The sequence below is a fragment of the Myiozetetes cayanensis genome, unplaced genomic scaffold (assembly GCF_022539395.1).
Source record: "Myiozetetes cayanensis isolate MyiCay16 unplaced genomic scaffold, myiCay2020 scf9, whole genome shotgun sequence".
Taxonomy (NCBI): Eukaryota; Metazoa; Chordata; class Aves; order Passeriformes; family Tyrannidae; genus Myiozetetes; species Myiozetetes cayanensis.
The window spans coordinates 29,484,249-29,508,494 of NW_026088185.1; the positions used below are offsets into that span (position 1 = coordinate 29,484,249).

The window sequence follows — 24,246 nt, forward strand, 5'->3', positions numbered from 1 at the left end:
AGAGTTTGCTTTTGTTCCTATTCAACTTCAACCACCCATTCTTTCAACGTGTGCAAGAACTTGGTGGAGGGGAGTTGGAACTAGATGATTTTTTAAAGTCCCTTCCAACCCAAACCATTCTGCGATTCTCAGGGTGGATTCATGTTCTGTAACAGTCCCATAAACTCTAACAGAAGCTGTCTGACAGCTGTGTGCTCATCACTTAGTTCCTTGATAATCAGGGCACAGCAAAACCTCTTCTTGCTGAATGAAAAAGGAAATGCAGTTTGCTAATCCATTGCCTAGCAGCCTCTTAGAGGTTTTCCATGTGGGATCACAAAGAGGAGTTTGGGTTAAAGGCAGGGGAATAGTCTGGATTTTGAAACTGAGTAAGGATTTGTCAGCATTAAACTGCAGGTAATAAACACCTTTTCTTATGTGGTTGAATAAATTCCAGATATGCCACAACCACAAGGAGTTGGTAAAGGTGCTATGCCAGCCATTAACAATTTCAGAATCTGGGGGCTGCAGGTATGTGCAGGGTGTAACTACAGCTGTAAACTGCTTATCTGACAGAGTTTTGAAGAGATGAATTACATTTTTGACAACAGAGATTGCAAACTGCTCCTAAACTTTTATCTTTCAAGGTTTTCCAGAGAAAATTCTATTCAGCAAAACACAAACTGGAGAACAGAAGTGATCCACTGAGTAAGTAATGAACAGAAGGGGTATTTCAAGTAAATGAACACTCTAGATTTGAGAATCCAAAATCACCTTCCTTTAAAAAGAACTTAATATTTGCATATGTGTCTTGGAGAAAGGGGGAGGCAAAAGTGCATGAGCGTTGTGTATTTTTACATTAATAGGAATGGAACTGGGCAGTCCCTTTTAAGATTTTAAAACAAAAATCATTGTCAGTGCCTAACTTGTTGGAAGTCATTTAGTGAAAGGCAAATAAATTCTGCATATGTGTGTGTGTGTGCAGTTCCTGAAACGCTTACCTCCTGGTGTCTAATCTCTGTTTTGAGCATACAGAAGAGTAGTGTTTCTTGCACACTACTTTCTTCCTGCTTGGATTACAAGTAGGAATTTGTGTCAGCACTTGAAAGCTCTACACTCTTTCAATGCCCTTGCCTTTCTTCCAGGTGCAGAGCCAGGCATCCAAAGCATAAAAGACACTGCAAATGAAGAACAAGTGATTGCAATTACAGGGAGAACACACACAGCAGTGGAAGCAGCAGAATCGTGGCTGCGGAGTGTGGTACAAATTCAGGAAGGTCACCGTGCTGTTATTAAAAACAACTATATTTTTTGCCTCGGTAAAAAGGAGTTTGCAGAACTCATTCAAGATATGCCTTCTAATGTACATATGTCAGAAGTAGTGAGAGGTGGAAAAGCAACACTGGAATTTAAAGGCCCTCCTGATGCTGTGATTGATGCAGTGCTCACAACTGAGAATTTGCTCCTTCGTATGCAAGAGAAGACTATGGCTGAACAAAAGAAACTGCTCCACTCAATGTGTACGTACACAGTGACTAATTAAGTAAATAAGTGCTTAAATAAGGTCAATTATGAAGCAATGTATATCCTAGTACTGCTGAGAGTGGGCAGACGTGCATTCAGTTCACATACATATACAGAGTATTGCTTTAATTACTGATATTCCTGTGCTTTTAACGCACGAGCCCCTGGGGACCATTGCTTAGCTGTGGTCGCTCACCTGGCAGTACCCCCAGTAGGGCACAGTTTATACAGAGGCTGGCTGTGATGTACAACCAGCTGGCTACAGCTGGACCACTGCTGCAGGACTCAGCAGTGGACTTGTTCTGCAGAGTCCTTGGCTTTCACGAACAGCTGATACAACTAGTGGCATTACAGAAAGCTACTGAGTGGCTGATTTTAATTCATGTTTGTATAGCCATTCAATATAGATACCTTTATATGAAGGTTGGGCTGTGGAGAAAGGTAATGGAAAATATAAATTGCTCTTTTTTGGTTCCCTCTTTCTCTGGTTTCTTTATAATAAATGTAGAAAAATAGAATACATTTATATATATATATATATGTATCTCTCTCAGTGTTAGCCTCTGACATTACTTCAGAGAATACTTAACATCCTTTGTTCTTAACTACCAAGTACTGGATCTCTCCTCCTTCCTTTTGCTTCAGACATTATGATACATGAAAATTTTACTCCCTTTTTGATATCCAGGCCAACCAGAAGCAGGTCAACTTTCAGAAGAAGACCTTCACGAGGCAAATACCACTAAATCCATCAAGATTTTACCAGTAGAGTCACACCTCCAGGAGTTTAAAGACAGACAGAAACAGTTTGAAAAAGCTGGACTTCGTGTTCTCAAGGTAAAGAGGGCAAAACTGATTCTCAGCTCATACTTTTGAACTAACATGTTTAATGTATGCCTAAAAGACTCTGATGAACTATTTCAATATATTGCTTTTAAAAATTAAGATCAAATCAGGCTAAGCCTTAAAATAGAAGCAGTCTTTACTCCTAATAAAAACTATTTCAAACATAATGCAAATAATCACTCAAAAAGTGATGAAATTCTGAGTAGTCTTTTTAATTGTACTGTATATTCTTCCTGATATTTCATGCTTCAAATGCTCCTCTATAGGACTAGACAAATATGAGATTGTATGGATGGTAGATGGAGTTCAATATTCCAGGACACTAATGCAGTGTCCCTGTTTTCTTTTTGTGAGCTTGACACCAACAATTAGCAATTGAATTTGCCAGAGCTCTGATCTGATTATGTGTTGAAACTGGGACCTTGCTTGGGTGTCAGTGTTTTACTGAACAGAAGGTGGATGAGGCTGTGCAAGGCAGAGAAATACAGAAGTTTCTAAACAGGAATTTGTGTGCCTGGGTACTAACTGAGTAAATGGAAACCCCACTGCCATGGGCTGAACTGCTTTTCCTAAGAGAAAGGTATTAACATTGAAATGAGAGTAAATACCCACCAAATGCTTCTTGATCTGCAGAACTAAAAACTTTGCTGAGTCTCAACACAAAAGTTACATCAGAGTTTACAACAATGCTGCACTGGAGACCAGTTGTAGCTCAGTTAAATGAGTTAAGAGAGCAGAAGTACTACAGCCCCTGCTTGTTTCTAGCTCAGTGGTCTGGCATGAGAGGGCTCTGGAGAAGAGCCTTGCAGGCCCCTGGCACTGCCCCTTGCCATGGAGTTGTGGCTGCCCACTGGTGGAGCCAATTTGCCCGAGGTTCTGTGTGATTATTTACACTGCACACAGCTGGGCACTGTGGACACAAGTGACAGACCCTCTTCTCTGTGCCCCCTTTTTCCCTGACAGCTGTAAAGTTTTGATCAGTGGGAGCTGAGGTTCTCCAAGCCTTGCTGCACACTTGCAGTTCTTCACAAGACTAGGCTGTGACAGCCACACAGCTTATTCTCACGTATGAGATACTCAATCTGTTCAGCACAACTCAAGTACTGGAAATCAGTACAAGAGGAAATATTCCTACTGATTTCAGTGAGAGGCATGGGATAGTGGTATGTTTTTTTTTCCTTGGATCAGTTGCACACTTCAGATACTTGATCTGCTATGCGGTCAATGCATGTAAATGCATTAATTAAAGGTTCTTGCATTCAAGAACATAGCATGGATATTGGTCTCTGCTTATACTACAGTGTTATTTATTTATGTTACAGATTGAAAAGATACATAATCCTCTTCTATCTGATGCATTCCAACAAATGAAAAAAAGAATAGAAGAAAGACAAGATATCTCCAAAATAACCCACAAGTTGTACCAGCAGGTTCCTGCTGAGTTCTGTAGTTCAGTTTGCCAGACTGGATTTCACAGGATGTATTCTCCACCAAAAGGTAAGAACTTGCTTTGGTATCTTTAATCAAAATGAACAGTGACTGACTACTAAATTTGGGTTAAAATCAGAAAAAAATGTCATTCCTAAACAATAATTGTTTCTCATGTGCGTTTAGATTGGTATGAGCTTACTTTATTATCTAGAGTAAAGTTTCCCTCCCTGATACTCTAAAGCCAGTAAGGCTCTGGGACAATAAGCCTGGATTCAATCAAGCCTAGCCCAAACACTACTGACAGAATTGTTACTATACACATAATTCCATTCCAAGTTTTATTTTTTTGCATCACTCTTTAAAGAAAGTCAAGATCCTTATTTACCTGCTGCAAACATGCACTCAGCAGCTTGGTGCTTAAAATATGTTCAAAGTCATCACAGAATACTGAGGCTGAAGGTACTTGGGAAGGCTGTCTAGCCCAGCCCCGTGCTCAGACCAGGTGTGGTCAGAGACAGCACACAGTCTGACTGCTCAGCTGCCATTCGGATGGGAGCACGCTCGGAAGAAATTGTGGGCTCTACGAAATATTGTAGTAGACAGATGTTTTCAGAAAGGGAAAGAATAAGCTTTTAGTGCTTCATCCTACAATAGGTGAAGGGTGTTACATTTTGCTTGTCGATTGCAGAATTGGGATTTCAGGCAATAAACCGTTCAAAAGTGGAGATTTCCACTTTCTTCGTCTATGCAATGTACATGGCACATTTCCACACTTGAGGAGCAGTAAATAGGATGATGGTCTAATATCCTTGCACTTTTCCACATGAAACTGTAACAGCACTTTTATGTGACACTCTTGTTATAAATATCAAAGCTTTTTTTGGTCGGTTGCATTATTAAAATCTTGCTGCTTTTGGTGCTTATCAGATCTGTGATAATTGAAGTGGCAGTCATACATTTATATAAATACTTTAGACCTTGATGTTTCAACCACTGTATTAAACAGTTACATCTGAACAGTTATCGCTGAAGTAGCAGTTAATCAAACATCCTTCCAAAAAGATGGCACATATTGAGCAGTAACATCCTGTGTAATCCTGAATCAAGCAGCAGCCTCTTGGAACTACCACCCCAAAAGAACCAGTTGTTGAACACTTTGTCTTCTTCTTCTGAAAATTTTTCTTTCTTTTTCCAGAACAAAATTATGGACCTGGCATCTACTTTAAAAGGAACCCAAGAAACCTTATGGAGGATAACGCTATGGGGGAAATGGACTCTAAAATGTATGTGTTTGAGGCTGAAGTATTAACAGGCTTATACACTAAAGGCCAGTCTAATATTATTATGCCTCTGGCTGTGGAGGGGGATGCCTTTAGGATATATGACAGTTTGGTAAATGATATGGCTAATCCTGACACCTTTGTCATTTACAACAGTGTTGGGGCCCTTCCACAATATTTGCTGACTTGTTGCCCGGTGACTAAGCATTATGCAGCTGGAAACAGCAGCATCCTGAATTAGAATTACTCAAAACTGTTGCTGTTGTGAAGATCACCTCAGAACAAAGTCTAGTGCTTAGATTTAAGAGGATGCTCTACTTAGTAATGTGCTGTGGTCAAAGTGCCTCATGCAAAATACTCTGAAATATCCATGAACAAAAGAGTAAGGCAATACCTTAAGGAGATTAGGACAAAATTGTCTGTGAGTGGAAACAGAAGGGAGAGCATCCCAAAATACAGTTTAACATTTAGATGGTCATTTACTTTTTACCTTACCGTGTTCTGAGCAGGGGACTATACACGTGATGTTTGCATAGGCTGTCATTTTTGTATTGCATTCTCTTAATCTGAGATATTGCATATGTCAGTGAAACAAAAAGTCTTGGTTGTGCCTTTGATTCCTAAGTTTTCTTTTGACTTAAATAGGTGAATGTAGCAGATAAAAGCTGTTTCGCAGTTAGAGACAAGCTGTTAAATACACGTAGTTATGACAAACATGAGACAATACTGCACGATATCCAACAGTAGTCGCTGTTGCAGGTTTTATTGTAGATGCATGTATTCAAAATTAAAAGTATGAATGTCACTATCAGTTCACTTGTATTTTTTTATATAGTCTTAAGAATGTGATTTGGACTGTATTTGAGCTTCAGATTTCTCAGCAATGTTTGGACAATTTCAAATCTCTTTGAAAGGCTACAAAATAGTAAAGAACTGGTTCAAGCTACAGCTTGAAATTGATCTTCAATTAATCTACCTTTATCAATATCTTTTAAAGATTACACTGTCAGCCTTGTAGCCAGGTATGCCCACATTGCTTCTGCAGCAACCTGAAGCCAGCACATGGAAAAGCCCAAGAGCCATTATAGGAATTCCACTGTCAAAGGGGATTCAGTCCAGCACTCGGGTACTTGGAAGCTTTCTCTACTGAAGCCTAAAACTATGCCTGATGTTAACAGTGTTTAAAACAGATGTGTTGCCCCAAATAAAAAGCTACCACCAGATTTGTCCAAACTGTCCCACCAGTTCTGGGCCTAAAACACCTAAACAGCTTAAAGCAGTGCAGTAATACAGAAATAAACGCTCCTCTTTGGTACCTCACCTGTCAGTATCAGGTCAGCCTCTCACCTGAAGTCACCTGTAGTCAAAACTGTCATTACCTGGGGAGGAGAAGGGCTCACATAAAACCATTCAAAACCAACAGTGTTGTCATATGAAAAGCATTTCACCCACAGGCAAAGCACTGTGCTGATGGAGAGCATCTGATCTCTAAAACACAGATGAAAGTAGCATTTAATACAACTTTTCAAAATAATTTGTTAATGAATTCCCAGGGTACTTGTATTGCACCTGCAACTCCTAAGCTAGTAGTCATAGTGCTAGGAACCACTCACAAGTCCAGAAGAAATTAAGTTATAAAAGTCTAATTCTGAACTTTTATGTGAGGTTGCAAGTGGAAATTTTTTCAAACCATTACAAAAGAAACTTTTAAATTAATATATTCATATTTGTGTAGTGGGTGTTTTTTATAGTCTTATTTTAAAGATTAGTTATACCTATTTTTGAAAAGGTAGTTTTGTAGTGTGTGAGCCTCTAATACATGTGAATTTTGGTCTCAAGAAATCCCAAGGTTGCTCTTAAGAGTCTATTCCTATTTTAACTATTCCATTTAAGCAATAAATTCTTTTCTACTTCTGTTCCCTTTTTTCCTCATGTTTCTCAATTCACACATTACTGCCATGAAAACACAGAGCTGTAGATTTAAGGTTAGACAGCGCTGAACAAGGATAAGTTCTTATTTCAGTTTAGTTCAAGAGATTTCATTTTTTAAAGCAATTTCATGGCAGGAATTCTTCTTTCTTTTTTGAAAAAACTCAGTACAGAGTTTTTGAACTACTGCAACAATTTTAACAATTTCTAAGTTTTCAGAAAACCTAAAGGATTTTTTGGCACAATGTAACATCTTTCTCCTACTTGGAATAAAAAAAATCAGTTTTCATAACTGAGTGTTACTTTAATACTGTTACACAAGTATTGGTAACAATGTGTTTATTAATAACCTTTTTATTAACTCTGTAACTCTTAACTGCACCTAAAAAGGTTTGTACTCTGTTTAATAGAAAAAAATAATAATTGAGAAAGCTTTAACAGTTTATTCCAATACCCAGCACATGCTTTCTCCTCCCTCCACATACACCTGCAGTTTATAAGGATTCATTGTAACTGAATATTTATCTTCCATTTTATTATAGCGAGATTTTTTCCTGGTGTATAATTTCTACTGAAGTTCACCAGTGTTCTCCACACTTAGTGATATAATATACATTCTATATATATAGTTTTTTAAAAACTGCTAATGTAAGAGGTTGCATATAATTATTTTCATCTGGTCCTCAAAAAGAATAATTTCATATACAGAAACTAGAAAATAAACCCAGCACAAACTAGACGTACCAAGTAGTACATATTAAAATAATTACCACAGTAATTGAAAATTCTTGATCTTAGTCCTACAATAATCAGTTAACTAGAGGCTACTCCACCACCTCTGGGATTTCTCTGTTGTTCACAATAAGGGTATGAATAATTCCCTCCTTTCGTTTCCCGCTACTGACAGCCTTAATGCAACAGCTGTGATCAGCAACAGTGAAGTGAGTTTCAGTCCCATCTTCGACAAATTCACCCTGGAAGGGAGGAGACAAGAATAAAAAGAGACACGTGATATTTTAGCAAATGAAAAAGCTTGAGTGCATCAGTGTCAAGATCACTTGTAGTTTCCACATTACAGCAGCCATAGGTACCTGCAACAAATGCAGCCCAAAAACTGAACAAAGCTCCAGAATGTCAGGCAGGGCCTTGTCAACATGTCCAGTTAAAGATTTGTGGGCATCAGATGACAATCAAAATGGTAAAGTTGGAGTTTGTGAGTTCATATTACTGATCCATGTTAGTAAATAAAAATAGAAAAAGCATCTTCCTGCCCATTTGTGCTGTACAGCTAGTAAGTGCCACACAAACTTATGCTGAAGTGGCAGTAAAAGGTGAAGTATTTAGGATGTCTTCTACAGCAGGATGCCGAAAGAGGTCCCTGAATTGAGTACCAGTTGTGTATTTTGAATTGTGTGTTTTTGGCTCCTGCTGCAGTTACGTAATTTCCTATTGCAGATTTTGCCAGGCACAGCTATGTCATCTTTGGGAGAGCAGAACAATCCGTGTGCTGCTCTAATGGAAGCACAGTTTGACAACTAAACCTGCACATGCAGCTTGCAAGAACAACTTCTAAGAGCATTTATTACATTATAGAAAAGGCTGAGAGCCACCAGGAGCAGAAAATCTGATTTACTGGAAAGGGGGTTTCTTCCACTGATTTCTATAGAAACAGAGCTCTGACCAAACTGATCTAGTGGAAAGTGTCCCTGTGACGGGAGGGGGGTTATAATGAGATGATCTTTAAGGTTCCCTCCAACCCAGGCTGTTCCATGACTTGGTGAATCTTCATCCTGCTCTCAGGTATAGCACAACTGTTGATTTTACAATTTGTGCTCATCCAGGGGCTTTTTTGTGGCAGCCACTTTGACACATCCTTCAAGGAGGGGGAAGCCTACCTCGTATACATATTGACAGCTATCATAATACAAAAAGACATCAAACAGATTAAGCCTTCTACCTGCCAGCCTGCTCTAAAAACTAATGCAGATGTGACAGAAAGGCAGAGGCTTATTTTGCTAAGCTTTGGGTATGTAGCCATAGGCTGGGAAGAGGCTTTGGAAGGGATCACGTACCGCTGTTTCCATTTTTTCACCATTGCACCACACATCCATAGTGTCCTTTTCTGTGAAAGAAAAGGAAAACAGAAAGTAGAAAGAACGAGGTATTTCCCCCGCCATAGACAAGGATCTAGGAATTTTAAAAATCCGTTGAATTTTATTTTCAATTCCCAAAAGAAGTTCCTAATTAGCCATAGTCCCTGAGCTACAGGGTTTGCTCTCACAGCAGGATGGGGAGGCTCTCAACAATGAGCAAACAACTTTTGCTTTGAACATACATTTTTACCTCTCCCTAGCCCTGGCTATTGACTCTGGGTTGTTCAGATTATTGCCAGAAATATTCTGACAGTCTTAAACTGAAAAACTTGAAGACAGAAAAGTGAAATAATTTCTGCTAATTATCTGAGTGCCATTTATTCAGTGAAGCTCTAATATTTTTTCCAGGTTGGTTTAATTCAAAAGCAGCATTATTTAACATCCATCAAACTGTTTGTATTCTTCAAAATCTCTCAAAAGCCCAAGTACCACTGTAAATATCAATCTTAGATTTTTTCCATTTGAAACAGAATATTCTTTTATTTCTTCCAGCACATCCTTCTTAAATTATTTTGCTCTAGAATTCACATTACTGACACTGTCATCCACAGGTCATCAGCAGAGAGCTGATCCCTGCTTGCCTTTCCAGTAAGCATAGAGAGATTAAAATCCTGTGAGGAGATTTATCTGTTTCTGGCATAAAAATTGCTTTTCTTCACTGCCTCCCTTCATCTTAGGGCAGTTCATTATGTCCTGAGGCTTTATAAAAATCATAGCCCAAGATCCCTTGTTTCCAGATCTAACCATACAGCAATACCTAAGTGGAAGTTTTCCCACTAGATGCCATGGACAAATTCCTCAGGGGGTCCCTGCCTCCTGGCTGCTTGTAATGTGTCTAAGGAGGGGGGGCAGAACAGATGTGTTGCCTGCTTATTAAAATAGTGAAAGACTATAATCCGAAGTTTTTAGATTAAATTTGTAACTAAGAAGTGATGCAGAAAAAAGGATGCTCATTAATCTATCAAAAAAGTAGAAACTGTCACACTTCCTCAGTAGAGACTTTGGCTGATGATTGTTGGAGGGAAAGCCTGGGTACCTGCTGAACAAACATCGGGTTTGATCACAACACAGATAACACTTCTATAAGAGGCTTCACCTGCAGAACTGTCTTGCTAGAGCAGCTCTATGGATGCAGCAGCCGTAATGCCTCCCAACCTCTTTTTTCCTTTTTATTTTTAAATCTAGACCACACTGCTGTAGGTTCACATGTGTGTAACAAGACCATTGTTTTTCAGATTGTCTTTGGCATCTCATTCCAAACTTCCAAACCACCCAAGATTTTATACTGCACCAGTGCTACCCACTGAACTGCACTTTCTCTTAATTACCAGTTATTAAATGCACACAAGTATTTTCAAAGGCAGCAACATCTATGATTCTATGATTCTATGGAGTCATTCAGTGTTTACTTACCTAGAACAATTCTATAGTCCGTACCATCCAAGTTCAATATCCAAGTATTGGTTGTTTTTAACCTGTTTTCCATATATTTCTTCAGACTCTTTCCATTGATCTCCAAAGTATATTCATATGCAAAGCCACTGACTGCATCTATGTTAATAGCAGCTTTTGTTTTAGTAGCTCCAACAGTGAATGTTTCTTTACCCACTAATTTAAACATCCAGTCTTTTCTTATTTCTTCCTGTAGAATAAAACAAAGACAGTGAGTATTAATTGAGAAATCTGAGTGTATGTTTTAATGTTAAAAATACCGAACTGGAACTCAGGAGACAGCTCAGTACTGAACTGTTATTTGGGAATGAATGCATACACGGTGTTTTGTATGCACAGAGTGCCTCTGCCCAGAGACAGCAAAGCACTTCATGAATACTCACACCTTAACTGGAACTGAAAAAAAGAATGATGCAGTTCAGTAAATCAGGTAAAGTTAATCAACTGAATGTACCTCACTTGCATTTATTAGTCTTTTGTTTGCTCTGATGCGTGTTGCATGGAAGTGCACTTATATAATCTGTATCACAGTGAATTTTGAGCACATAGCAATTTCACCTTTCCATCAACATAGACAACACGTTTTCCTGAAGTGGTCCCATGTTCAAATTCAATCTTATGAACACCATCACTTAAAGCTACTTCCCAAACAGCCACCAAATCTGTCATCTTCTCTAAGTGGCTGTACCGAGACCTAAGGAAAAACCAACAAAGTAAATTAATTGTCGTTGAAAGTTCAATTCCTGATGTCTGCAGTTCAAAGCTTTACTGGTTCAGGGCAAGTTTTTTTTTTTGCAAATGAAAAACGAGACTTGAAAGAGTAACCTTGCAGAACTGCTTATATTTTCTTTTTTTTTTCAAATATTCAGATATGACAAAATATCACAAAATATAAATTGACAGTTAAACAGACTCACTTTGACAAACACAGTACAAAGACACAGATACCTATCTAAGCTCAAAAAGCCTTTAAAACTACAATTTCAGGTGACAGTAGGTTACAAAATACACTTAGCATTCAGATGCTCCTGGACAGTTCTGCTATTTCCTGGTAGGCATTAAAATACAGTATTTGATTGGTCTCAAAGAAAGTGTTTCAGCCTTTTAGACTCGAAAAATAGTCAGGATGGCCAGTTTAGCTGTTTTTACAGATTTGTCTGTAATCTCATAAACACTACCTACATCATGCAGAAATGCACACACAGACAGCCACAGGGGAAGAGATCTGGCAAGATATCCTTTTATTTAAGCAATTTTCAAAGTTTAGATACAATCATAACTGAACACTGGAACTGTGGATATCTTTCCAAATCTGCTCATACCACGGTCCTGATTTTTTACCTTACTTCATCTTCACAGACAGTAATCTCCTCCCCGGACGCCATAGTAACCCAAACAGCTTTTAATCCAATTAGCAGCAAGAAAAAATAGAAAAGCAGAATAGCAGCAGAGAAGTGCTGAGGTCTAAGTTTTCCTGGTTTTCTCCAGTTAAGATAAAGGACATTTTTTAAAGCGTTATTAACTAGCATGCAGTGCTAGCTGTAGTATATATGATGAAACAAAAACATTTAAAATAAACCCATCTCTCCTCTTAAACAGAAAGGAAAAATTTTGGAATTGTATTGTGTTTTGGAAAAAATATAATATTTTTCAATTTAGTAAGTGCAGTTTATTGTAACTTTATTAGCTCATCATAACTTTGTCGGTTATTTGATGGAAAAATGGGCTGCCCAGCTTGTGACTGAAAGTTTAGAAACTAAAAGCAGGAACCCGATCAGAGCTGCCCATCTCAGTCCCAGACTGTAATGACCTCGGGACTGCGAAATTGCACAGCCAACAATTTCACCTACTGGCTTTCCTAAACCATTGTAGCAGTTTTCAGCAACCACATTAGCAAATCTGACCTGGTGATTCACTCACAAAATCCATGTGAACCACAAATAACTCGTTTCTTACTTAAGAGCAATAGACCATTATGGTGTTTTACAACCACTGACTGATTTTTAACGTATTATTTCCATTAATTAATTTGCTAAGGGCTGCCTGCCTCGCCTGTGCATATCAATAAGCATAGCTTAAATGTAAACAAATAGTAACACGTGCTAATAACTGCCGAGGAGACTTTTGGCTGTTCCTGAAGTTATTGGTGGCTGTGAAGGTTGGCGTTCCCCGGCACACGGTGGGAGTCAGGCGGGGTATATTTCCCTCTCCTCAAGGGAGCGGCGGCTCGGGATAGACCCGCGCTTGGCCCTGGCACTGGATCAGCACAAGGAGCGGCCTCTGGCACAAAGGAGATGCCAGGAGAGGTGGCAGCTGGAGGGTATCCCCAGGCCACCCTTCACCATCCCCGGCAGGACGTAATATTCCCGCGTGGATCTTGGTGATTATTTAGGATCAGTGCTGAAAGGGTTAGGAAGCATCCCAGAACACACAAATTCCTTTTATTTTCCTCTTTTTTTTTTTTTTTCTTTTTAGCAAATCATAGTAATGAGGTAATAGACTTCTATTTTAAAACGAAGCTGAACCCGGACTCTAGGGCACCTGTGTGTTTCCTGAAAGCCTGCCGGTACCACCCGAGTGCCAAGGGAAAGCCTGGAGGGAGCTGCTCGCTTCCAACAGCCACCCGCGGGCTCCAACCCAGGGAAGCACATCTGTCCTGCACCGACCGCCTCGTTCCACTGCGTTTTCTGCTAACCGAGGCAGCGGCCCAAAACGAGATTTACTCCTTTACACATGAGGGCTTGCTTTCAAAACCAGGCTGGGATTACCGCTCCCCGCCCACCTAATCCCGGCAGCGCTCACCGCGGCGCGGTGTACCGGGAAGCGCATGAGCTCCAGGGTGGCAAGTCTCCCCCCACCCACCGTTACCGCCGGCAGCGGGCTTTTTGTGTGTGTGTGTGTGAAGAAAACCCCACGTCCCTGCAATGCCGTTCCCGCCGCCCCCGAGGCGGCTCACCCCGCGCCCCTGAGGGCGGCGGCCCCGCTCCTACCTCCGCCGGGTCTCCTCCCCTCGGCTCCCGCGCCGCAAAATGGCGGCTCCCGCCCGGCACCGCCCCGCGCCCGCGCGCCCGCCCGCTCCCTCAGCCCCCCTCCCGCCGGAGCCGCTCCGCGCCCGGGGAACCGGCCCCTCTCCTGCCCTGCGGCCCGGCCGGCGGCCCTCGCCATGACAGAGGTACCGTGGCGGCACCGGGTGTCGCTGCTGGGTGGTTGGAGCAGGACAAAGGGCGACCCAACAGCCCGTAACCCCCGGAGCCGCCACCGCGTTACTGAGGGCTCCGCTCGCGGCGGGGCCGCTGCGCCCCGGGGGCGTTGGAGGGAGCCGAGGGCCGGTGGTCTGGGCTTCTTAGAAGGGCGAATTTCGCTCATTGCACGTGTTTTTCCTTCTGACTGAGATCGGGAAAACTGAGCATGATGTATGTTAAGTACGCTTTTCCCGAGTGTATTTTGCAGATCATATTGGAGCGTCTCTCAAGCCCTTCTGTAGTGGCTGGGTGTTCTTGGGGGGTTGGGACTGGTTTGGTTTAATTTTGGGGGCATTTGGTACCCCCCACAGCCTGCACAGCTGATCTGCAGAACTCAGGTTTCTGCCTCTTCTTCCCCTTCTCCCAGCTGCAGCAGGAGAAGGCAGAGTGGGAAAACTTAAACAAGCTATTAATGCGTCATGGGTTGAAACCGGTGAGTCTTGGTGCCCCCCAGTGCTGCAGAAATAAGACAGGTAAGGAAATGCTAATTTAACTACTTTTTGTATTTGGAGGTAGTAAGCCTAAGTTCGTAAGGCATCTCTAAAGCTGTCACTTCCAAATGGCAGCAGACATGCAACCTTGCCCAGCTGTTAAAAGCCTCTCATTTTGACTTTGTTCATGTTTTGTATCTCCAGATATGATTGTCCTAGACAGTCAGTCTTCTCTAGAAATAAGACTTGCATTAAAAACGCTGGTGGAAGACATTGAGCGACAGCAGAAGTTGATGCAGGGACTTATGGAGACAAATCGATGCCTTAGGTAAGACACAGTGGAAGGAACTTGCCTGCTAATGCAAAGTGAAAGTATTATGAGTGTGCATCTCCTGCCCAGTGGAGATCTTGTCTTATCAGAGGCCCAAGATCCTTTTCCTGATATTATTGCCCAATGTGCAGCAATGCTGGCCTAGTTCCTTTTGAGCTCTTCCGTTATTTCATCCGCTGCTTCTTCCCATACCAGCATATTTCCCATACTTGCTGCTGTGGGATCAAATATCATCACGTGATATCAGGTGTGTGCTTCCTGCATTGTGTTTAGTGAAATGAGTTCAATTTAAGTGAAGGATTTCTTTTTTTCCAGAGATGTGGTACGACAAGAACAAGGTCGGGCATCTCGACAAGAGCAAAGGGCTAATGATTTGGAAAATGTGGTGAAAAACATTAAGGCCAAAATTCGTCAGCTGGAAGATGAAACCATCGCTAAAGCTTGCCAGCAACAGAACCAAGTCAGAGAACTTCAAAAAGACCAGCAGGCTTCCCAGGTAGTTTGGATAGTGCTGCCTGAGGAATCAAATTTTAGTCTTCTTTTAAAAGATCTGAAAATATTTACATTGATAAAAATAAGTATGAGTCTTGGGTCATAGAGTTCATACACTGTCTAGAGCGAAGATTTTTTGAGCCATGCAGAATTTTATAGCAATAACTTAGAAAAATACCTGTGTGTCTTCTTCCACTGTCTCTTCATTAAGGCTAAAACCCAAGGATTAATCCTCCTTGGGACCAAGTGTGCACCTGACAGAACAGTCATCTGGGGGCCAGAACAGTTTAATAATGCTCCCATTACCTCTTCACAGGTAAAATACCAACAGCAGCAGGAAAAGCTGCAAGAACAGGAAGAGATTATTGCCCGTTTGCAGAAGGAGCTGAGCAAGGTTGGGATGGAGGAGCAGCACCGCGTTGCCACTCAAAACAAAATGTTTCGTCAGTTTTGCAAAAGAGCTCCCAAGTCTCTTCTAGATCAGAAGTAAGTGATCTTATATTGGGATCTTACATTTTAAAGTCATGCTTCTTGATATTTATATGGAAAAGAAAAGCAAAAAAGCTAGAGGCCTTAGGAGTGCAACCTGAAATATGAATTCTTTTAAAGGTATAGTAGTGCAGTGATATTTTTTTTCTTTTGTAAAATTGTGAGACAGATAAATCCATGGCAGAAATTAAAAAATTACCAGCCACTGCCTACACTAGGTGTCAGCAAAGGGAAGGGAATGATTCACTCTTTTCTGGAACTGCAGTGTCTGCTAGGATGATCTCATCCTGGGATTCTAACGTTTAAAAATGTAAATTAAAAAAAATGACAACAACAACAACAAACCACCAAAAACCAAGAGATATGATCCCCAACTCCCCACCCCAAAAAAAAGAACCCTTCCAGTTTTGACAAGGGGCTTTGCAACTGCTGACTGCAGGCTTGCTGTGAGGCTGCAAAGTACTTTAGAGTAAGTTCTGAAAGTATCCCAACCCAGTAGGATTTCCGTAGCTCTGCTATACTCAGAGATTTGCCAGTTCTTAGGCCTCAGGTAGCCACTGCTTTACTGTGCTGATGTCACCTGCTTTCTGGGCCTGGCCACAGATGTTTACCTGGCAAGCTTCTAAAAGGGATTGTGTGTGCACAGCCTTTTCCTCATGCTCTTGTGGTAAGAGAGGAGGAATCACTGAATTTGGTTCCCTGTGCTCTCTCGTGTGTCTCTCCAAAACACAATCTCAGAGTGCTCAAGCCACTTTATTTTGACTGTGCCTCTCTGTTAAGCTTGCTGGGTAAGTCATAAGATGAGGAGGCTGTTGGGCAGATTTAGGCTTTTTCCTCCTCTTGAATGATTTTGCCAGTTCTAGATTAGTACAGAGTTAATATCTCTACTTTTCTGTTTTGGCAAACTGTGATCATATTTGTTTGGTGTGAAAGAAAACCCACTGTTTGGAACAACCACTTCTGAAGTGCAGTGCAGGTGTGTAAGCTGGCCTGTTCCTCTGGGTTGGTCACAATATCTCTCAGGCATGAGTTTTTTGAGATTATCTGAAATTCAAAATGCCATTTTTCCTTTCTTCAGGTACCTTTGTCTAATTGATTATTATGAATCTCAAATTAGTCAGATTAAAAAGGAGCTGAGGTAGGTCTTGTCTAATGCCTTATGGTACTACTGTTCAAAATTTATTTACCCCTTACTGTTCTTAAACCATATAGTGGTAAATATTTTGTGCTCCAGATCTCTCTAGAACATAAGAAACAGCAAAAGGTTGTAATGGTCATAGAAGTTTGGATTTATCAAAGGAATGACTGTCAGTCCAGGCTAAGCAGCTCCTCAGCCAGGAGGCCAGGACAGCTGGGAAATTTGGGATATTCAGGCACTTGAGCTTTAAGTCTTTTTCTTCCTTTTTTTTTCCTTTTTTTTTCTTTTTTTCCCTTCTTCTTTTGCCAGAATTACTGCATTAGCTGTGCTCAGTCGAATGATCTACTAAACTAAAGGAATACTGGGTTTTCAGCTCTATCACCGTGCAAAGCAACAAGCAGATACCTGACACATTCCTATAGTTTGAGATTATTATCTTGAAAACTGAAATGGGATTTGCTTGTACTGGAGTTTCTCTTGAGGATAAGTGCACTTAATTAGCATGTGAAGCAGCTTTCCCAGGAATTAGAGCAGTGGATCTTACGGCAGAATTTCTATTCTATTTACTTTGTAATTTATGGAAACATTATTATCATACATCACTGCTAACTAAACCAACTTAGATTTTTGAGTTAATTGAATTGCAGTAAGCTCAGACAATTATTTTTTTTCCCAATAGGCAGTATAAAAAAGATGAAGACCAGGTACAGAGAGAAGGAAAAAACAGGGAAGAATTCTTAAATCTAGATGCTACTCCTAATTACAGAGCACTGCTCACGGTATGGAACTGCCAAATCTAAATCAGTGCAGATCTCTAAATGGTAACCCTTCAAGAGCCACCTAGAAACATAAACATGTTTGATTTCTGTCCCTCGTTCTTGTCATGTCTTCTGAACTTTTAACCTCTCTGTGCAGGGTTCCCTGTCTTTATGCAAAGGTTCAGCACTGTGTTGTGAGTCTTTGCTGGGGACTGCATAGTCACAGTTCTCCATTTGTGGTCTAATGCAGCTCTTGGTCTTAGTCATTTATTCCTCATCCGTGCTGTTTTGCTGTACAGGCAATTGTGAACCCTCCCTAACATGGACATACTTTAAATTGTTCAAGTTGTTGGTTAAGAAGTGTGTGAAATAAAAGAAATAACCCAGTCTATGTTGCAGTCTTTCCAGAAGCAACTTATCGAAACAAAAGCCAGGAATGAAGAGCTTTTGCTTGAAAATACAAATCTCAAAAAAGATTTGGAAATAAGGTGAGAAAGGATAAGTATCATCCTTTGCAAGGCCATTTCAGTAGACTTTGCTTTACAAAGAAAGAAACCAAAAGCACTGGTGGTTGTACAAGTGTAGTATAAAATCTGCAATCAAAGAAATACGATATGGCAGTGACAGCCAAACTCCCCTTCCTACACTGTTAATAACAACTGCTAGTGATTAGTTTGCTGTTTATTGCTGTTATCACATAGAAATGTAGCAGAATTTAATTTCCAGAATAATGTGTTGGCACTGGCAAAGGTTTCTTTTTTTTTTGCTTGGCTAAATTTTACAGATACCTCCCAGTACAAGACATATAATACAGCGCTTTTTCTTTCCATCAGACCAACTGCACAGGAATTAAAATTTCACAAGCACCAAGTGAAGAAACTAGAGAAAGCTTTAAAGAAAACTATCCAGTAAGTATATTTCTTTAATAACTTTCATGAATCCTCTGGATTTCTGAAAGCAAAGTTATTCTGCAACTTGTAATGTAGATAGTGTCTTATACAGCATGTACCTTATCAGCATTCCTCAGAGCCTGATTATGGGCAGCAAATGCTGCTGGGTTTCCAAAGCCCTGTGTATCTCTGAAATGATGGCAGGGTCTCCAAATGGGGGCACGGCAGCGTGTCTTTTTTATTTCACTTTGTCTTTCCGGATTTGATTTGAGGGCTATTGCAGGCTATAAGGACAGGGCCATCTATGGTGTTTGCTGCTTCATGAACTATAAAGCAAGCTACTGGTTACATTATGGATTATGAATGTGAAGGTACGAGTTGGCAAAATGTTGCAGCTACTGAAGTTATGTCCATATTATTCTTAGAAATTGACTTGGTGGTTTTCTGAATTGTTGCTAAGAAAATACATGGAAGGTCTTTAAAGATCCAGTATAGATGGAAGTATTTTGATCTGTAATTTCACTTTGTCATTTGTGTATGTGTATATGAAATGATAAATATTTTATAGCCTGAAAAAGACATCACTTAAACTTTAAAATAAATATACACATTGTGTATATTTAAATGGTCTTTTCTCTTGTGCAGTATTAATTAGATTGTAGTTTTAGAGAAAGTCATCTTCGATTTGACAGGAGGGGTGTCAAGCTGTGTATCGTTAGCCAGGGAAAGATGTTCCAGCAGAAGCAGATAAAGACTGAGCTTGGAATTTGACCCTTTTGAGTAAAACTCTGGATTTTAAGTCTTCAGCCACAGTAAACAAAACAACTGTGTACCTGGTGGTGTCCCTTCTAAATCAGTATATAGTCTGGAATAACCTGGAAGTTTGAGATAAATCAGTGATATTTATTATTAGGTATTGTGTTGTCAGTCTGCACTAGTTCAGTCTGATGAAATTTTATCAGCCAACAGCGTAACATGGAGATTTTACTTGGTAGGTGCTACGTACCTGGTTCTTTCATCAGGTTGAAAGTAGTATCTCCTGCTAAGGCTGTTTGTGTAACCCGCTGTGTGTATTTTTGTGCAGATCTTTGGGGAGTAGGACTGGAGAAAGAGAAGAAAAGAAAGAATCTGTGAGCACTGCAGAAGTGGATCAGCTGCAGGCAGCTTGCCGGCAGTACTTACAGGTACACAGATTTCATCTGTGCTGTGTGTATCTAGCACTGTTACAATGAAATACTATACACGTTTTGTTTAACCACCTAAACTGGTGGGTGCTCGTTCGAGTCCAAGAGTTCCTATCAAGTCCTCTGTGTAAGATGAGTAATGTCCTGGATTTGGCAGTTAATGTAAGTGGTTCTTAATTGTTCTATCTCTGTAAACTACCTGAAAATATAGTAAGAAAGCAGACACTAGGCTGGTAAATATCAAATCCATGATTTAGCTGAAGTCTTTTCAGGACAGCGGATTTGTTCAAGGTCTTGGGCAAAACAGATCCTTAGGTTACAGTTTTAAGCACACCTGTGGAGTTAGTGGCTTTTGTTTTTCTTCAAATTAAAAATCCCAAATATAATAAAACTTAGCAAAGTGTAAACTGTGGAAGTAACAATGCCTTGAGCGGATAAATGTTAAGTATCCCTCAAAGGGAATTATATTTGCATTACTTTTATCATATCTTCTAGCTAGTATATGTTTCAATCTTTGAATCTATTACATATTGAATGCTTGTGTAAAAATCATCAGATAGTAATATTGGATGGATAATAATACTGGAGCTATTTGTGATTTAATGTTAAGACAGTTGTGACTGAAAGAGAGGAATTTTATTACAAAATGTCATACATATTTGAGCAATAACACTTGTTCTTTGTTTTTGAAGATTTTGTCCCATATTGATTCTATTTTGCGAAGTCCAAGAGCTCCCCCATTAATATACCGGCGCAGCAAAGGGCCAGTGCAAAATTATACTAAAGAGAACAGACAGGAATGTGGATTTGAGCACCTCCCCCTCACTATAGAAATGTGGGCAGATCAGCTGATGGCCTTAAAGGTAACGACCTTACTGTACTTGGCTTTATAGTCTTCCTTTCATGGGCTGACCCCTCCTCGGTCTCTCCCTGTATGTAGCTGTGTGGGTTTTTCTGTGTGTAGCTTTTGTTATTGCCTGACTGGCTGTTAAGTTTTAAAAGTAGTTGTGCTGTCCATGTGAAACACATACCAGAGATACTCCTCTGTGCATATCATTTAAGTGTTTTTGTTCACTGCTGAGTCCATAAGAAGACAATTATGCTTCAAAATCTGGACTTCACACATTAATGACCGTGCATTCTCTTTCTTCCTTTTGTCTGGCCAGAACAGAAACTTTTTGATCCAAATACAAGTTAAATAGTTCTGTTTAAAACCAAACTCTCTGTGACCAAAACTTCTTAATTGACTGAAACTGTAAAACAGTAAATATAGTGATTTTAGACTGTAACTGTTGTTTTCGAATCAAAGAATGAGAGCAAGATACAGTGCTTAAATTCCATGAAAGCTAAAACCTTACTATCTCCAACACTGGAATGTTTTTGCATATGAGAAACAGCAAGTCTGCCTGTTTCTGTAGTAAAAACAACTTTAAGCAGTTTCTAAAATAAGTTGTGTCCCCTCCTTTCTTTTAAAAGGATTTGCATAGGTCCTTGAGAAAACTGTCTCTGGAACTGATGCCCTGGCATACTGCAGATCCACAGGATAACAGAGAATCCATACGAGTTGAAGATCTCCAGTTCATAGTAGATGCAATTTTAGAAGAAATAGAAAATAAGGAAAAGGTATTTCTCACCCAGGGGTTCATAATCACAGGTTACATTCTTAAATGCATTCTTCACACGGTGATTAGATTGGTGCATTTGAAAGCCTTGTGGGGTTTAAGAAATATCTGTTTGAAGACATGCAATAGTCAAAGACTGTTTTAACATAATGGATAAATTCACCTTGGGGAAGACTGCTTTGATCAAAGGCACTTGACCAGCACTGAATTTGCATTGCCCTGTAGTCTCAGGAATGATACTGTTCTGTTTCTCTGTCAGTGCTGAGAATACATAAATGTACTTCTCAGCAACAGAGAAGAAAGCTTTTGAAAGAGTATTTTGGGTTTAGTACATATTTGTGCCTAAAAGATATTGAAAATATGTCTTCAGATTTAAAAATATTTGAAAGGCTGAGATTTAATAAGGGAAGTTACACCCCTGTTTCTTCAGACTGTTTTTAGGAGTGTTTGACAGTTTTAAAGTGTCCTTGCCTTGTTAAACAGTAACACTGATGAGTTCTTCCTGCTTGCTACAGAACAGCCAGACACAGTCCTTGCAGACCCTGTCTGCGATAGTCTCCCACTTCCAGAAGTTGTTTGATGTGAATTCTCTGAATGGTGTTTATCCACGAATGAATGAGGTTTACACAAAGCTTGGGGAAATGACCAACGCTATGAGGAATCTCCATGAGCTCCTGGAACTAGGTAAAGACTGAGGAAGCCTCGTGTCCCTGTAATAACTACAGCTTATAGGATGCCTTCTCCAAGCCTAGTTCTTCTGAAATTGAGGGAGAAAAGGACAAGGAGCCTGTTACCTTCAGTCACAGTAGTCAAAACAGATAAAATCCAATACCAAAACAAGTTCTGGGTGTTAACAAAATATTTATTAAGCAAGTTCCTGTTGGCATAGGCACTATAATGTGTCTGTTGCGTCACAGGAACCCTCTCTCAAGATATGTAATTTTAGTTGGCTGATTTCCACTAACATTGTAGGGTGCACTTTAGTACCACGTCTGCTGTGACGATTCACAGCTCTGCCAATTTTTTTTTAGCCACTAGAGGATTAGTGAGAGATTCCCCATTCCTAGTTAACATTTGTTTATTTCTGACCATGGGCACTTTGTTTTCTGTGAATGATGGAATGTGTATGCCTAGATCTATAAAAAGCAAATAAAGTCTGGACATCTGCAAGAATTCAACTCTGTCTAAAATACTTCCCTGTTATTACTGTTACAAGACACATGAAGTGTTTGTTTTTCCACAGACAGTTCAGCTCCACCCACTGTGGTAGTGGATACTGTTGGGAAACTATGTGACATCATTAATAAGAACGTGACTGAGCAGGTACAGCAGCTTCTGGGGACTCAGGACATCCACAGGTATGTGGGGCTGTTCCATTGGTGACCATTCCTCAAACATCAAATGCAATGATTGAGGGAACTGGCTAAACTGATGCTGAAAGAAACCAATCATACGTTATGAAGTCAGTGAACTGCAAGAGCAGAGGTGTTACTATTATCCTACTTGAAACAACTCTGGAATCCTTTCAAAAGGATTTCAAAAGCTGGCAAAGAACTGAGGCCAGAAGATTCCAAAACACCCTGTGGTTTGCATGGATAAGGTGATCAAAGAAGCCTTAATGGGATGTGTGTTTCATCGGGAGACAAATCCTGCACGTGGGTGGGAGGAGAACGTGTTGCAAGTTTCAGCTGTAATGCTGAAGTGTACGAGTTGCTAAGGCAGTGTATGCCTCAAGCTGCCTACCTGTTCCATCTTCAACAGATGACAGCCACATCTGGGTGGTAGCAGACTGTGAGAGCTCGCATTCAGCCTATGCTCTACTCAACAGACTAAAAATGGGAGCAGGCAACAAGTCTGACACATGCTGAGTTAACAATACTCTCTCAGCCTTTCTGTGCTCACTCCTCACAGTTTTAACTAAAGAACAGCTGCTTATAAAGCATTTCTAGCTCTACCTCCAAGGCAGTTTTATCAGCCACCCCCAGATAGTATATTTAGCATATATAGACTAATGATCCAGTCCACAGACACCCTGGTGCCACGTGAGGAGGAAAGGAAGGGTATATGCAGGGCATAAACAGTGAAATCAGAGATCCTCGTGACAGCTAACTCTTGGTGGCTGCAGGTTTCAGGACTGGAGAACAGAGTTTTGGTGTCGGTGGTTTTATATACTAAGTAGCAGTGTTTCCACAAAGTCATGACACAGAGTGACAGAACAGCCAAGGAGATGAACTTGCAATGTCCTTGCAGCCCTTGTCTGACATTCTCACTTGCACATTTCAGTATCATCAATAAACTAGAGGAACACGAGCGCTTCTTTCCACCATTCCAAGCTCTCATCCAAGATTTGCTCTGTCTTCTAGGTGAGTAATATCTGCAACAGTTGTAATTATCTTCATGCAAATGTTTCCTCATAGAACTTTAAAAAACTAACAAGTGTTTTGTTTACTCCTGGCATGCTAAAACACAATAAGCATGTGAGAGATAGTGCTACCTTTTGTCTCCCTTTCCTCTTCTTTCTATTTTTCCTCTTGAAGTGCCTAAAATACTTTATTTTCATTGAATATGCATATACTCAACCATATTACTCATAAGCCCAACTGATTAAAGGTATGAGGAGTATATTTTATTCACTGTCTGTTTTTCTAACATTTAAGTTAGAGTTCTGGCTGATCTTGAAGGTGTTCTGGGTACATAGGCCTTACCATTTTGCTTTCCATTCTGTTGCAGAGATCAGTAATGTGGATGATATTTTACCTGTGGTGCGAAACCTGAAATGGAGAGCTGGTCAAGAGCAATTCTGCTCTTCCTGAGCAGGATTTATCTTACCTGTGAACATACCTGTTGATGTATATGAATTACAGCTACCTCTAACAACTGTTACCACAAGCAAAAATTACAGATTTTTTATAAATAAAAGTTGCTGCAATTTTTTAAATTTTTCTTAATTCTTGATCAATTTAAGGAAAACTTTCACCCTAACTGCTATTACCTGGTCTTCTCAATCCCAGAGAGAGATACACTTTCTATCAGTCTAGGAAACTGAACCTAGCACACAACCAGGCACACTACACC

The 24,246-nt window shown here is 40.2% G+C and overlaps 4 protein-coding genes across 10 annotated transcripts in view; 2 read left to right on the forward strand and 2 right to left on the reverse strand.

Annotated features, from left to right (window-relative positions):
- The window catches only part of PARP9 (poly(ADP-ribose) polymerase family member 9), a 9,940-nt gene extending 4,639 nt beyond the window's left edge, over positions 1-5,301 (forward strand). The window contains exons 6-10 of the mRNA XM_050340545.1: positions 627-687; positions 1,125-1,499; positions 2,192-2,340; positions 3,672-3,846; positions 4,976-5,301. Coding sequence (XP_050196502.1) covers positions 627-687; positions 1,125-1,499; positions 2,192-2,340; positions 3,672-3,846; positions 4,976-5,301 — 1,086 coding nt within the window. The remainder of the gene's footprint in view (positions 1-626; positions 688-1,124; positions 1,500-2,191; positions 2,341-3,671; positions 3,847-4,975) is intronic.
- The window catches only part of TMEM37 (transmembrane protein 37), a 132,704-nt gene continuing 108,680 nt past the window's right edge, over positions 223-24,246 (reverse strand). The window contains exon 3 of the transcript XR_007632109.1: positions 223-234. The gene's annotated coding sequence lies outside the window, so the exon portion shown is untranslated. The remainder of the gene's footprint in view (positions 235-24,246) is intronic.
- On the reverse strand, positions 3,629-13,630 carry FAIM (Fas apoptotic inhibitory molecule). Of its 4 annotated transcripts, XM_050340555.1 has the most exons (6): positions 13,585-13,608; positions 11,936-11,993; positions 11,153-11,288; positions 10,556-10,784; positions 9,062-9,111; positions 3,629-7,963 (listed from the first exon to the last, which is right to left on the reverse strand). In XM_050340555.1, the coding sequence occupies exons 2-6, from the start codon at positions 11,977-11,979 to the stop codon at positions 7,814-7,816; spliced, it is 609 nt and encodes a 202-aa protein (XP_050196512.1). In that variant the 5' UTR covers positions 11,980-11,993; positions 13,585-13,608; the 3' UTR covers positions 3,629-7,813. The 4 variants fall into 4 exon arrangements, with proteins under 4 accessions (XP_050196512.1, XP_050196514.1, XP_050196511.1 ...); XM_050340557.1 differs by lacking the exon at positions 11,936-11,993 and having other exon boundaries at positions 13,585-13,630; XM_050340554.1 differs by lacking the exon at positions 13,585-13,608 and having other exon boundaries at positions 11,936-13,537.
- Positions 13,607-24,109, forward strand: CEP70 (centrosomal protein 70). 4 transcript variants are annotated; one of them, XM_050340548.1, is made up of 16 exons: positions 13,607-13,766; positions 14,204-14,309; positions 14,472-14,595; positions 14,914-15,094; positions 15,407-15,576; positions 16,658-16,717; positions 17,397-17,496; positions 17,875-17,963; positions 18,309-18,383; positions 19,450-19,549; positions 20,242-20,412; positions 21,026-21,172; positions 21,687-21,855; positions 22,415-22,529; positions 23,455-23,534; positions 23,902-24,109. In XM_050340548.1, the coding sequence occupies exons 1-16, from the start codon at positions 13,758-13,760 to the stop codon at positions 23,982-23,984; spliced, it is 1,779 nt and encodes a 592-aa protein (XP_050196505.1). In that variant the 5' UTR covers positions 13,607-13,757; the 3' UTR covers positions 23,985-24,109. The 4 variants fall into 4 exon arrangements, with proteins under 4 accessions (XP_050196505.1, XP_050196508.1, XP_050196506.1 ...); XM_050340549.1 differs by having other exon boundaries at positions 13,649-13,766; positions 14,210-14,309; XM_050340550.1 differs by lacking the exon at positions 13,607-13,766 and adding an exon at positions 13,997-14,007 and having other exon boundaries at positions 14,210-14,309.